Source organism: Kwoniella newhampshirensis, chromosome 4, assembly GCF_039105145.1.
Source record: "Kwoniella newhampshirensis strain CBS 13917 chromosome 4, whole genome shotgun sequence".
Lineage (NCBI taxonomy): Eukaryota > Fungi > Basidiomycota > Tremellomycetes > Tremellales > Cryptococcaceae > Kwoniella > Kwoniella newhampshirensis.
Window position 1 is genome coordinate 1,447,329 of NC_089958.1, and position 13,564 is coordinate 1,460,892.

Below are 13,564 nucleotides of genomic sequence, written 5' to 3' on the forward strand. Positions count from 1 at the left end.
CCAATAACACTTGTAGCCATTTCAGTCGAATACCTCCCTATTTCAAGTTCCTTGTCAATTGCGAGTCCGCCCCGGCGGTAGAATAAGGAGAGCGATCACTCACATCGCGCCATACTCAATGACTCTGAATAGCTCTTCATTGCGTAGATCTGGACTCCAACCAACACTATCGTACACGATTCTCAACATCAGTCGGACACTTCGATCACAGCAGGTCAGAGCGGACATAAGGACTTTGGGTACACTCACGCCTCTCTCCAGTCGAGACCCATCTCTGCGTGGAGTATCCCGGCGCTCTCCCATGATTTTAGATCGGCTTCCTTGATCCCTTTGAACAATACCTAATGACCAACAAGGGTCAGTCGACGAAGAGGCACGGGGTCTCGTTGCACAAGGGGGATGGTCCGTCTTATCAGTTGGAGAGGGTGCGACTGACGAAGATTCGCAACATCACAGATGGAGGAGGTATGATGTTCAACGTCAGTGTGGGATTGAGTTGATTTCTGTTCAGGATTCTGGTCCAGTGAAATATCAGCTGTCATTCGAAGCACACTCTAGGAAAGCAATTCGCAAGCTCGCCTGTACGCCTGTTACAAGGCCGTATGGCAAAAATCAGCTTGATTCGGGCCATCATGGATCTTTTCAAATTGTGCCGCTCACTATATGCTTGTGCCTCGAGACACTCGGAAGCCAAGAGGTGATCATGGCCGTCCTACTCTCGACCGGCAAGCCCAACGTAGCCATAACTCTATCGATATGAGGGATGAATATGCTTTGCGGGAGGCACCAAGCGTTGGACGGTCTGATGTCAGGCCATGCTGGATCATATGGGATGTAAGCTACTTGTCGAGTACTGTACAAGTCGCTGGGACATGGGGTCGCTTTCAGGCCAGTGGTCAGGAAATTGCAGGCTGCCTCACCAGGAATGAGCGGGTCTTGCGGTCCTGGAGGCTTCTCAGGTCTAACCTTGATGCTTGGTCTGAGCACCTTTGTGGTCAGCTACGTTGCCTCAAACGGTCGATGTAGTGGAATCGCCCACAGCATCTCTAGGAATACTCCGCTCGCGATCGTCCCTGTCAACATGTCCTCGACGATCCCGCCTGGCTGTACTTTGAGAAACCATCTTAAGCGATGTTTGCCCGCATCAGTAATGAGAGAGGTCATGGGATATGTGGCGGTGACAGTCCAGTCAGAGACAGTGAGTGAGACTTCGAGCTGCGATCGCGAATAAGATCATCATCACTTTGTGATTTCTTTCTCATGATGTGGTGTCGCAGGTGATAGTCGCTTGTGAGAGTGTCGGAGGATATTGGCTCACGCTCTTCTCTTCCGGATGGAGGAACTCGATATTCGGTCGTACCGATCGGGGTCGGAATATCAGTCGTGCTGTGCTCTTATCATGCACGATATCTGCACCGAAGAAAAGTCAATCAAGATACATTCGCAACATGTCTGCTGCAAGTGCTGACTCACACTTCGTCAGAACCTCGTTCGGACCCAGCTGGTTCCCATCGAAATCTTGCTTGAAAGTCTTGTCCTATCTCAATATGAGAATATCAGCGAGACCAACGCTGTAGTCACATTAGGCGATCCACCTCAATCGAGAAAGTGCCCAAGTAGTCTGCAATCAACCACATTAGCGATCTTTCTTATGTGCCCTGCTCTACTGGTACGTATACTCACTTCCCGCTGGCGGCCCCTTGTTCAACTCCCTGACACGTACATCAACTCAAGCCGATGCAGAACGAATACACTCTCGCTCACCCGTTGACAGTCCCTGTGAGAGTAACATTCTTTCCGGCCGCAGTCTTTATAGTCAGTTTCTGTTCTGCGGTCATACCAGTCGGTTTGGCTGGCACGGCTGCGGGAGGTGGAGCAGCTGCTTTGGCTTCTGCGAGACAAGGCAGAACCAGGTCATTCATTTCGATTATTGTATTTACCATTGACCAAAATCGAGCTCACCGCCACCGCCCGCTTGTTTTTTCTCGCTACCGCCACCACCAGCTGCAGCCGGAGCGGAAATGGGTTTGGCCTAAAATTATCGCAAGTCATCGTCACGAAGATAGGTCGAGCTAAAATGCATTGCGCAGGAGGAGAAGAGGACATACGTTCTTGTCGTAGACGTGGACCCCGAGTCTGGCGACATGTTTGCCCGCACACGCATAATGGAAGGAATCGTTATCGGTTCTGGGAAGCGTTGTGTCATGTCAGGACGCACAGCTCCCGTCCTGCTATCCGACGCTCACATGAAGATATCCTCGGTACCTGCATAGCCTCCGATCCACTGCATGTCTGCAGTTTTGCACGAGAGTCGGACAACATGGGTATCTTTAGGGATGTTGAACTTGTCCGTCGCCACTTGGACAGCTTTCTGCGATATTGGAATGAGCGCATCGCGAAAGGGAAGGGTTGGGTCAGTGCATGCCTCCTCAGTCCGTCAAGAATCGATGACGGGTGTGACAATCTGATCGCGCCGGGACCCAGTATGTGAAGTCGAACTCGACGAATACAAGCGAGAGTGGGCAAGGAGACGACTGACACCATACAGTACTCACATCATAATTCGCCGGCATGGCTACGAAAGCCTCATGTCCACCTCCGGTGAGAATGAGCATACGAGGTGGAGCTGCCATCCTGGTTCGTCTGGACCAAGATCGTATAGGAGGAATGCGCCGACCCTCCAGATCACAATTCGACTTTGTTCAACAGTGGTGGTATGTAGGAAATGTGAAAGACAAGGAGTTACCTGCTCGGTGTGTCTTTTTCTTCCCGGTATGATCCCTCAAAAGCAAGTGAGATCAGTAAGTATCTCAAGGGATGCTTGAGGAGAAGTGCTAGTGTGCAATACGAGGCGAAGCGAAGCTATGAATGAAATATAGTTGGCAGAAGGGGTCATCCACTCACGATCAATGAAGCAGGGTGGCAAAGAGGATCGGAGCTCCAGTCTCTCCCTCTTATCGATCCGTACTCGCACTTTATAGTCCCTGCTCGTGTTGCAGAAGCAATGCGACGATGTGTGTAAGTGTAAGTGTAAGCAACAACATTGACCAACAGCTTGCGTGTGGGATGCTTTGGTGTGAGTATCAATCATTGAACACAGACCTGACATGACCCGTGTGTGAATCGATCACTCAATGATCGAAAGGGGGGAAGGAAGGGGGATGCGGTGTGGTACTCGTACTGTAAGTTAGATGTCGGAAAGATATCCGTCCGTTCGAGAAAGATGAAACGTTTCCTGGTTTCGGAGTTGTTTTGTTCATCATCCGTCCGTCCATCATGATGAAGGAGGGTTCATGGTACAGAAACCAAATCATTCTCTCTCTCTCGCAAATCGTGTAATCGCAGGTTATTGCAATCACGGATCAGAATACCGTCGTGATCACCCAATCCCACCACATGTTCAGATCAGTTCCAGAAAACGTCAGACCTCACGATAATCCGGATCCAACCAACCTTGAGATGTAACGAGGTAACGCAGACGTCGACTATCTTCTTCATCTCTCCGATATCTCAATCGCTCAATGTCTGTTTTTAACGTTTCTTTCTCTCGTCACTGAGAAGCCGAACATGAAATACAGTAACTTACCAGTTCCTCACCACTCACCAGGAACGTCCTGCTGATGCACTAGTCATCTCCTAATCATACATTAAGCTTAACGCAGATCGTCTCAGCAAAACATGGGATCATCATCAATCATGAAATATGTGCATATACGTGTGTAGCTCAACTACAAGAGGGAATATCGGAGATTACGCTGATGGCGAGTTGTACTACGAATAGGGGTATTAGCCAGCGATGGGGGCTCGTGTATAACAATCGCAAGGGTATACAGAAATAAAGGATGCGTCATCCAGACAACTCTGTCGACTCCGAAGACTTCCAAGCGAGTCAATTTAACAAAACACACTCCCGCTCTTCATCCAAACTCTCACCAGTAGTAGTCGACTCTTATGGCTCTTCTGCCTCATATGAAGGGGTCAGACATCACCTGCCCTGACCCAATAAAGCTTTCGCTTTCTGCTCCATACTTGCACCTTCCACCTCCTTGCCATCCCGTCCTTTCCTCGTGCCATTCACCGCCGTGTTGACGGATATGTTACCGGCTCCGTTGCCGACAGGACCTTCCTGACCACCATAGACAGCGGCTGCCGATGCTTGATAAGCCGCTTGAGCATTCTCGAAGTTTGACTGATCGGCCGTAACAGGTCTGCTCCTAGAATGCTGCTGAGGCGATCCAAGCAAAGCAGAAATGGCAAGCGAGGAGCGTCGTTCCGTCACCGGTGGTAGCCATGACGATTCCTGTTGCTGTGGCGGAGGCCTTTGGACGTCCAGCGCCGCGTTGAGGTGTTGAGGGGGCTGAGCGACGGCCGAAGTCGGTCTCGCATGTTTCCTTCCCTCCATGTCCGGAGCTTCGTCCTCCGCTCGACGCTTTCGAGAATCATATCCCGGGTAAGGATATTGCCCTTCATGAGATCCAGGCGCGTTGTACTGGAAGGGAGACTCTGGAGGCTGACCGTTGTAACCTGGAGCGTACTGACCTGCTGGGGGTGGGGGGACAGAGCTGTACTGCTGTTGAGGTGTCCAGTTGGGGGGATAATTGTTGTACACTTCTTCTCGGGGAGGGTATGAACTGTGAACATGGGGCGGTGGGGGATAGGCGTAACCCTCAGCTGGAGGAGGGTATGCACCTGCATCGTGAGGGGGATAGGCTGGATGGGCAGGTGGAGGCGAAGACCAGTTCGGTTGAGGAGGGACACCAGCATACATTGGGGACTGAGGTGGGCCATGAGCAGTGGAAGGTGGTTCTGACTCGGCGTAATGTATCGGGACAGGTAGATCGCGACCTTGTGAAGACATGGGTCGGTAAGGGTACGGCAGCTGTGCCATTGATTCGGTCGACGAACCCGTACCCGGCGCAGTCGGAGGACGAGCACTTTGATCATAATATGGCTGTTGTTGATATCCGTAGCCTGCTGATGAAGCAGGTCTACGAGACGGTCCGGCATCCTCCACTACTGAGTGTCCTTCGGCGCTGTAAGGGTAATCGTAGCCTCCTGTCCGTGGCCGCGTATGCTGAGAAGGAACATTCCATTGTTGCTCAGGGTGATACGCCGCGTATGGAGAATTATGTTGCACACTCGCCGTGGGAGACCCTTTTTGTCCACGATAATCGCTATGTCGGGGTCGCTCAACCGCATTCTTGGGGACTTCCACTACCTCCCCTCGTCGTCGCTGATCCTTGTTTGCACGCTGTGAGAGAGCAGCGTGCACGGGTGCAAGAGCGGAAAGCATGGCGTCGTTCAGGGCAGCCTGATCGGCATGAACAGTTGCGGAGTGTTGACGGAGGTTATCGAGACGAGAAAACGCCTTGCCACAATGACATGGAAAGGGACGTTCACCAGTATGTTTCCTGTTTTTAAGGTACCCGGAAGATAGGATGTCTCATCAGTCAAGACCTTCCAGAATGAGGTACCATCACTGTCTTCGCTCACCGGACGTGCCTCGCCAAATGTTCACTCCGGGTAAAGACTTTGTCACACTCTCCATATCCTCTACATCTGAACATCTTGCCGCCTGACACACCGACCGGGACGATAGGCAACCCATCCGGGGTGAAGTTGGCGCTCGTTGGACGACCGTTACTGCTCGGTGGAGGTGAAGGAATGTGCTGAGGCTGTGTTTCAGGTTGCGGAGTCTGAGCGATACCATAGTAGCCGCCAGATGGGGGCTGCGGCGGCGGATATGCGGGGCCGCTTAGAGGGGTGATGGGTTGTGGGGGATAGCCGTGAGATGATCCTGGCGGGGCCGCCATCTCCGCGTGGTAGACCTGTTGTGAGGGTGATTCAGTCGGAGCAGGGGTGCCCTTGGTATACCCGCCGGACGAATGAAGTCTCTGCTCAGGCGAGGACGTCTCGTGAGGCGGAGGTGGACCTTGAGCTGAACCTGGCGCTCTGGGGTAGTAATTCCCGTATTGTCTCTCGTCAGGGGCGGCGAAACTCATGCCGGGATGATTATCGTAGGGTCGGTCGGTCGGAGGAGGCAAGCTCAATGGAGCGGATGTCGTCAAAGAGGCCGACATGAAAGAGGCTCAACGCCAGGGATGTACTGTTCAAGTGGTGATGAATGGATGTCGCGACTGTTTGAGAATCACGTAATTTACGAGAGGCCGACGGGCGGTGAGCGAGTGCTGAAGGAGTGGTGACCACGAGCACCAAGCTGTCTCAGCCAGTATCGGAAAGAGGGTATGCACGCAAGATTCGTTGATATGCGACAGATTCCAACAAAAGGAAAGGGTGAATGTGTCGATGCTGTGATAAGGTGTGGGTGTGGGGATTGAGTAATGGGAATGAAATAGATGAACCGCCCTGATCGACGCCGCCTTATGTCTGTTCCTGGGGATTTGAGTGATGTGATTCCGTCCGACCAAATCTACCAAAGAATGAGCATCAGCGATGAACCTCAATGAGACCGCTGAACAACTGGCGAAGAGTGTGATGTGATGTACGAAGAAACGCCAGGAGATGTCTGAGAGACTTTAAGAACGGCGGGACAAGGAATGTAGCAGTACAGGGGCAATAGAACGGAAGTTCCCCAGCTAAGCAGATGCGTGAGGGTTGGAGGAAGACTGTTGATCATGACGATCCACCAATCATCCGCAACACGCTCAGAGCCTCACCGGCCGAGAGCACCCCGATGCCTGCCGTCGCCCCCTCAAATCCGTCTCCACCCGACTTCAACACCGCTGGGACCGCGGTATTTGGGGATAAACAACCGTGCGGGTCTGAGCTCTGGTCAAATGTGCCCATTGCCTAACAGCATGCAGCGATCCAATGGCCAGAACGCTGAGATAGTGTGCGGCAAGGGGGGTGAAAAGAGATGATAGAGACGAATGAGGCCGACAGAAAACAAGGGGTGAACGTGACAAGGGGGATGCGGTGGGAGGGGTAAAAAACCAGGTGGGTCGATCGGGTGACACTGCACAAGAGATAATCTGCTTACTATGTGGCCCAAGACGTATCTCCAGCGCTACAGGCAGCGCAGTTGACTTTCCAAATCTTCTACTGAGCGAGATGGATGCTGAGTCAGCACTGACATTGTCAATGAACGAAAACGACAAGAGTGCGTCAAGACCCGGCGATGACCGAGACGACGGACAGGAGGATTGCGTCAAGGAACCTATGCAGGACGGTGCGAGCTGGCACTTGCATGAAGGGATCATCGTTGATGCTTGATGGGACGGAGGATCGAAGGACCAAATTGATGACAGAGGACCACATCTCCACGCATATCATATATAATTGGGACCGAGCGCTCACTTACTCACCTGATTGCCCGTCGAGAGATGGTTGACACGAGTGCAGCTCGGAGCTGTTCCTCCGTCAGACGTTGCAAGAGGTACCGTGAATGAGATTGTAGGAGTTGATCGAGGATGTGTCACTCGTGTACGCAGGACCGGTGGGTTTGATGTGATGATGTGTAACGGTTGAGAGTGAGGTACGGGGTACGGTACGCTTTTTGAGGGACGGAAAGGAGTGTTATTCTGATTGTTGGGGAATGTTTTGTTTTATATCTCGAGAGCAAGAGGGGAGAATGGAGATGGATATATGTTGATGTGTATCGAGAGTACAGTATGGAGGAGTACGGAGTGGCTCTCACTCGGTCTGCGAGAGTGAGATGGTGGTGGTTGTAGCGAAACGAGTGACAACGAGGTGGTAGCGCCTATGAATGATCAGGACGGACACCACGCAGCAAGCAGCGGTGAGTTTGGAAAAGGTACCGCCCCTGGCTCACTCACTCACTCTGACAAATGGAGCGAGAAGAAAGAAGGAAAGAAAAAGCGATCTGTGCGGCAGACGAGGAGGACAGAGGGGTGAGAGCAGAGGGAGTTTGCGGAAATTGTAGGAAATACCAATAATAAGGCACAATGACAGAGGAAAAATAAAATAGAAAGCGAACCACGCTGCGTGGCGTCCCTCATCTGCCCCTAGAGTCTTGTTTTTCAAATATAGTAATAATAATAGAAAAGAAAAAAAAGATGAGCCTGTGGAAAGAGAAGACAGGGGCAAGGCACAGGAAGACAGGGGGCCTTTGACAACAGAGGGAAAACTGGAAAAGAAAAAGAAAAAAGTGATAATCCTGCGGTTGTCCTACCTCGTTCCTCGCTTTCGTTTGTTTCCGCGGGTACACACACACTACTTTGTGGCACCACCCTCCCATTCATTACCTTTTTCACTTTCGGGGTATAGCGTACCAAATCGCGGAGTTGATGTTCCCGAACCTGTCTTTTTAGTTCGGTTTCTGATTTTTCCTTACCCGATTCATACCCTTTCCAGAACGTCATGAATCCAACCGAGTGTGATTATTGATGATCGTCCTCCTGTAGGACAGTAGGACGGGCAGCCAGCCTGGATGCAACGAGTAACGCAGGAAGCATGCATTTGGCCAAGCCACTGCGTCCGGTACACGTGTACACGGTCCGAGTTGTATCGGAGGATGGCGGAGAGCAACGGACAATGACTCGAATGGCGTGGTGCATTCCTCGATCATGTCGAGTTTCATGACGATTGACATGGTCTGTCCATTCATCCATGATGTTATTGACGACGTCAACGATACCCTCGTTTCAGAATTGACAGTCTCCGCAAGCTAAGGCAGCCACCGTACCGTCGGTCCTTTTGGACTTTGTCTGGCCATCCCATTCCTGATTCGAGATCCCAACAGACGAGGTATATTCCGTCTGATCGTAGTATCGTCCATTCCTCGGTATTCGATTTTCCCTTGTTTCAAAGTGCCCATTTAGACATGTTACAAGACGGGAGTTCCCGTTCTTTGTGATGTCAGCCATCCAAAACTATCATCCCTCGTCCATTCGATTGAAGTGAGAAAAGTTATATAACCCATCGTAGGACTTGAAACGATTTATTTACGTCTCGTTGCTCATCGCGAGTCGCCACATCGCTGACCCGTAGCCACTTTGACAAGCCATTCCTTCACTAGCTCGGACATGAAACGACGCCTCTTTGGAATGACACTCGATCAAATCACACCCTCGTCTTCAGCGCTGGACGTATGATCTGGAACTTCTGACGACGAAGCTCGTGACGATCAAGTTGACGAGCCATCTCTCTGCCATTATCGACGATGGTCTCGGTCGGTCGTCGGTCGAACAGGTGGTCTTGATCACCACCTATCTGCTTATCTACATCCGTAGGTACGAGCGACGCCACCATCCACCACGTCCTCACACGTGCCAATCACCACAAACCGGTGGCGCGATCTCGCCTAACTCGCTATGAACTTCTCCCCTTTCCGATATCGATAAGGAACAGTCTTTGCTATATGGTACATCGCCGAGCCCTTCGGAACCGTTTGACCCCAGAGAGAACGTCCCAACTGTCTCCGAGATCAAAGGAGCACCGCCAATAATAGTTTGGCCTGACATCGAATCGCGTCCAACACCTATTTTGCGGGATCCGGCGCCATATCTCTACGTCCGCTTATGAGTATCAAAGACTCCGCTCTGGACGATCCGACCAAGTCCTCGAGATCGTGAGCTAGACGGCTGCCTAGTCCAGAGCAGCAAAATGAACAGCCACCACCACCACCAATACTCATTGTGAATGTCAGGTCCGGGGTCACTGGCCGTACGAGCGATCACTATCCTGCATCCGTAGAGATCCTGTAATGGACTTTGGACCACTGACTCGTCTGCTTCTCGGCAAGGTTGATCACCAAAACGGAAGGACGCACTGCGGTCGGGATTGAGAGATGCCGAGCGAGTGATCATTCTCGGTCTGTCATGAATATGACTGATCAGAGCAGAATCGCGGCGAAACTCCCTTCGATACGCTTTGCATCGTATTTGGTAGAAGAAAGGACGTGGTGAGAGAGACAGAGAGGAAGTCATGGAAAAGAGATCTCGGTTTCCGGCACCGGATGATCATTTTCACAGTCAGGACCTCGAGATATTCAGTCGGGAATCTTTCACTCTGCCGAGCGACGCACCCACTGCACCAGATCACTTGTACGGTATCGGCGCTGTGCTACGATAAAGCGGATACCGACTCTGCCATGCATACAGATCGGGTGACCTTGCTTGGAGATCGGATCGGACTGAGACATCGGTGCAGGACATTCCTCGCACTTTAACCGGTCATAATTCAGTACGTTTTAGTGTTCTTGTTTTCAGGTACAATCAGCTCGCTTCCGTGCCTTTCCTTCTTTCCTGGAGCCCATCATCGTCTACTAACGTTACGTCTACAACCACTCGATTGCGCGTATGTAACTCAGATGACACTTTCGCTTCGGACCGTGAGACCCTCGACGTACTACTCTGTGTGAACTGTATTTCGAGGTGCAAGTTCCGCGTTTTCGAGGCATCGATCATGGATCAATGGATTATGGATCACGGATCCATCATGAATTGGGATTGTATCATTCAATGATCTTGAGTCAGGTACTGGATTGTCAAGTCACCTTGTACGAGATTCCTGGAACGCATATCATGTCATGACATGCATGGCACGCTGCGAGATTCCGATCCCGAAGTTGAGAATGTTTCGGCTTCAGCTTGTGTGTACTACCTCTGTCGAGGGATTCAGAGGCTGAGGTACGAGGACATGTTCGGATTACGTATCGGCATACAAAAAAAAACGTTCGATTGTTCAAGGGAGAATGCAGTGTTCTGACGCTGCGCGTATAAGTTACAGATTGATCATTATTCTGCGCCGAAATCCAGCAGAGTCGCGGACCTCCGTATGATCTGCCGAGTTCTGACGTTCTGACTGGGACGAGATCCGTACTGTAGATCTGCCGATTTCAGGCGACTTTGGCGATTTCGAAGAGCAGATTGTGGGTAAAACAGCTGGGTCATTTGTGACCTTGTCATGGGGATTCATATTCATGGAGGAAAAAAAGACTGTGACATTGCAGTCCACGGTGTCTTTGTCTGCGTCTGTGGTGGGGATTCGTCAGTCGGGAACTGTGGAAAGATTCAGGCGATATAATTTGACGTTCTCGATTGCTTATCCGCCAACTACATTACAACGCTATAGCACCGAGGTGACCACAACCAAAGAAGCTTCAGCTAGGGCGAATCCTAGAATAGCGTAAGTGAATAGTTGTTCTCGAAGGGCTGGGTTTCGAGCTGTTGAGGGCAGCTGAGTACATCTCAGCTACATTCGTCTATCCTACATTACTCCCGTGTCATACAACCCATTCTTCACATTCCCGACGCCTCTCTCGCTTCCACACAAATTCGCAACACAGACTATCATCCATTACACCTTTCCTCACCAATATCATCGCAGTTTCACAATCCCAGCTTCCATCTTCCCCTCTTTTCCCTCCGCCCACGCCTTCACTTCTTTCACATCGATTCCCGCGAATTTACCCGCCCATTCTACCCCTACGCTCAAGTATCCTTTCTTCATGATCTCCCATGTCTTGTCCCTCACTTCACCTTCTTTCCAACGTAGTATCGCACTTTCGTACGTTATAGTCGCCGACGGCTTCGACGTCGAGATCAAGTTGAAATACATTAATGGGGAGAACGTCTCTTCACCCAACGCTATTGCTGCTTTCCGAGCGAATCCCACGTCGTCCAGCGAGACAAATGGATGTCCATCCGGTGTCCCGTGCCCCTTTTCACTTTCCGTCTTCGTTTCTGATTTGGCTCCTCCATCTGATCGAGGGATGGATGTGTTCGGATCGTTCAGAAAAGGATCTCTCGACCTTGCCATGTCCCTCCTCGGAGGACAAGTCAATCCCATCAGAGTATCGAAGAAAGTCTGACGTCCTGAGACCACCAGATGATAAAGCAGGAGCAGAGATGCGAACTCGACTCTTCTGTCTTTTTCCCTGGCCAATAGATTCAGATCCCTCATTTGAGCAGTGACATCAACCTCGACACGATCAGACGGTTCTGACGGGGTTCTGGTCTTGGAGTTGTCTTTGATATCGTCGTGAGCCTTGTACAAGCCTGGGATCAGACCGCTGAGAGCGCTGAGCAGTTGGGGCCGATTTTGAGCCAGGATGGCGAGATGCGCAGATGATTCAAATACTGGAGGCGACGATAGTGGAATCCCGACCGAATGCAAGTAGGACAAGGGCAGGTAATGCAGAGAAAGAAGGGAAGAGAGGAAGAGGGGAGAGAGGGACGGATAGAATACTTGTCAGTCATCTTTACATGCTGGGCAAGATGGACGGGAAGAAAGCACACCTTCAATGGCAAAAGCGTCGATACGATGTGAGGCGACTACGCCTTCTCGCAGCTTGCCTGTCGATCACACTGACAGTCAGCTACGCCCAAAGTCTCGAATTGCTTGACATCATGTGATTTGTGACCGGACTCACGGAAAAGCAATACGATACTTGCCAACCCTTCCAACTCTTCTTTCTCCCTCGAGCCCTTTTTAGGCGGTGTATGTCTAGGTGTATCAAAGGTCTTGTAATGAGAGTCGATCTGAAAATGCATTGATCCACATCACTGTCAGCGATGAGGTATGAGGATGAGCACATCCCGACAGAGCCGGGACCATGCGAGATGCCAAATGCGATTGACATAACATACCCTCTCATCTATATATTGTCTATATCTCTCTTGTGTTCCCCAATCTTTCAACCTGTTCCAAACGATACATCTCAGGGGTGTCCTCATCGTAGCTTAACCAGGCAAACGCCATCAATCAAGGAGGAGGCTCACGCATCACCATTGGCTCCGTCGCCTCCGCTTCGAGAGACGGATTGCATCAGTTCCATCTCTCCTACTTTCACCTTGCCCCCGACACCCGGTCGCATGGGTCGGATATCCGATGCAGGCGAAGCGAGTACTGACGTTCCAAGTGACGCAGAGTTGGAAGCGGCCGAGGACCAATCCCGTCTCGATTGTCTTGGAACATATTTGTCAGAAGAAAAGTCACTTGGGGCACGAGTCGGGCGCGGAGCGAAGTTGTTGACCGGGTTTTCATTGCGTCGAGGTATGGAAGGACCAGGCTTGAGGAGATTGTCATCGCTTATACGCTGCGAGTCCACTCTGACGCTGTTGCTGCTGCTGCTACTGTCTCCAGGTAGATGTCGGGGAGGGCGCTGCCGCGTATGCGGAGGTTGATAACGCTGCATCTCGAATGCTGATAGAAATGAGACTATCACGAAACACACATAAATGCGTTGTAGGCGGGTCAGTATAAGCGGCTGCTGCTAAAAAATTGGCCGTCATCACTTTTTGTCCATGGTATCTGATCATGATGAGCTTCAACAATAGCTCTCTACGCTCGTTTTCTCACTTGCGATAAGATCACAAGCACAGACATCCGGGCCAGAGGAGAATGCATTCATCAAATACTTGTAAGACGTGTGTTCATTAAGGATAGAATAGGGGTTTATAAGGCTAAAAATCAAGAAACGAAGAAATTTCAATCACCTATAAACGACGGAGACAAGAAGACTGTGGTAAGGCCGTGAAGGAACTGGATGAGAAACTCCTTTATATCCGTATATCAGTGTTCCTTCCGCAGAATCGAAAGAGGGTAGGCAGAGCTTCGACCCCGGAAGACAACCAAGGAA

At 51.0% G+C, this 13,564-nt stretch overlaps 3 protein-coding genes across 3 annotated transcripts; all 3 read right to left on the reverse strand.

Moving 5' to 3' along the window:
• Positions 1 to 99: 99 nt before the first annotated feature.
• Positions 100 to 2,633, reverse strand: IAR55_002509 (uncharacterized protein; the record flags this gene model as incomplete). The annotated part of the gene is made up of 15 exons (XM_066945622.1): positions 100 to 166; positions 250 to 341; positions 437 to 535; positions 661 to 818; positions 921 to 979; positions 1,040 to 1,215; positions 1,319 to 1,410; positions 1,474 to 1,537; positions 1,596 to 1,621; positions 1,684 to 1,712; positions 1,765 to 1,891; positions 1,963 to 2,032; positions 2,109 to 2,187; positions 2,247 to 2,371; positions 2,556 to 2,633. The coding sequence occupies 15 exons, from the start codon at positions 2,631 to 2,633 to the stop codon at positions 100 to 102; spliced, it is 1,341 nt and encodes a 446-aa protein (XP_066804311.1).
• Positions 2,634 to 3,985: 1,352 nt separating this feature from the next.
• Positions 3,986 to 6,002, reverse strand: IAR55_002510 (uncharacterized protein; the record flags this gene model as incomplete). The annotated part of the gene is made up of 2 exons (XM_066945623.1): positions 3,986 to 5,411; positions 5,494 to 6,002. The coding sequence occupies 2 exons, from the start codon at positions 6,000 to 6,002 to the stop codon at positions 3,986 to 3,988; spliced, it is 1,935 nt and encodes a 644-aa protein (XP_066804312.1).
• Positions 6,003 to 11,301: 5,299 nt separating this feature from the next.
• Positions 11,302 to 13,120, reverse strand: IAR55_002511 (uncharacterized protein; the record flags this gene model as incomplete). Its single annotated transcript, XM_066945624.1, has 5 exons — positions 11,302 to 12,062; positions 12,222 to 12,278; positions 12,356 to 12,464; positions 12,573 to 12,624; positions 12,705 to 13,120. 5 exons carry the CDS (start codon positions 13,118 to 13,120, stop codon positions 11,302 to 11,304), a joined length of 1,395 nt encoding a protein of 464 aa, XP_066804313.1.
• Between the last annotated feature and the right edge of the window lie 444 nt (positions 13,121 to 13,564).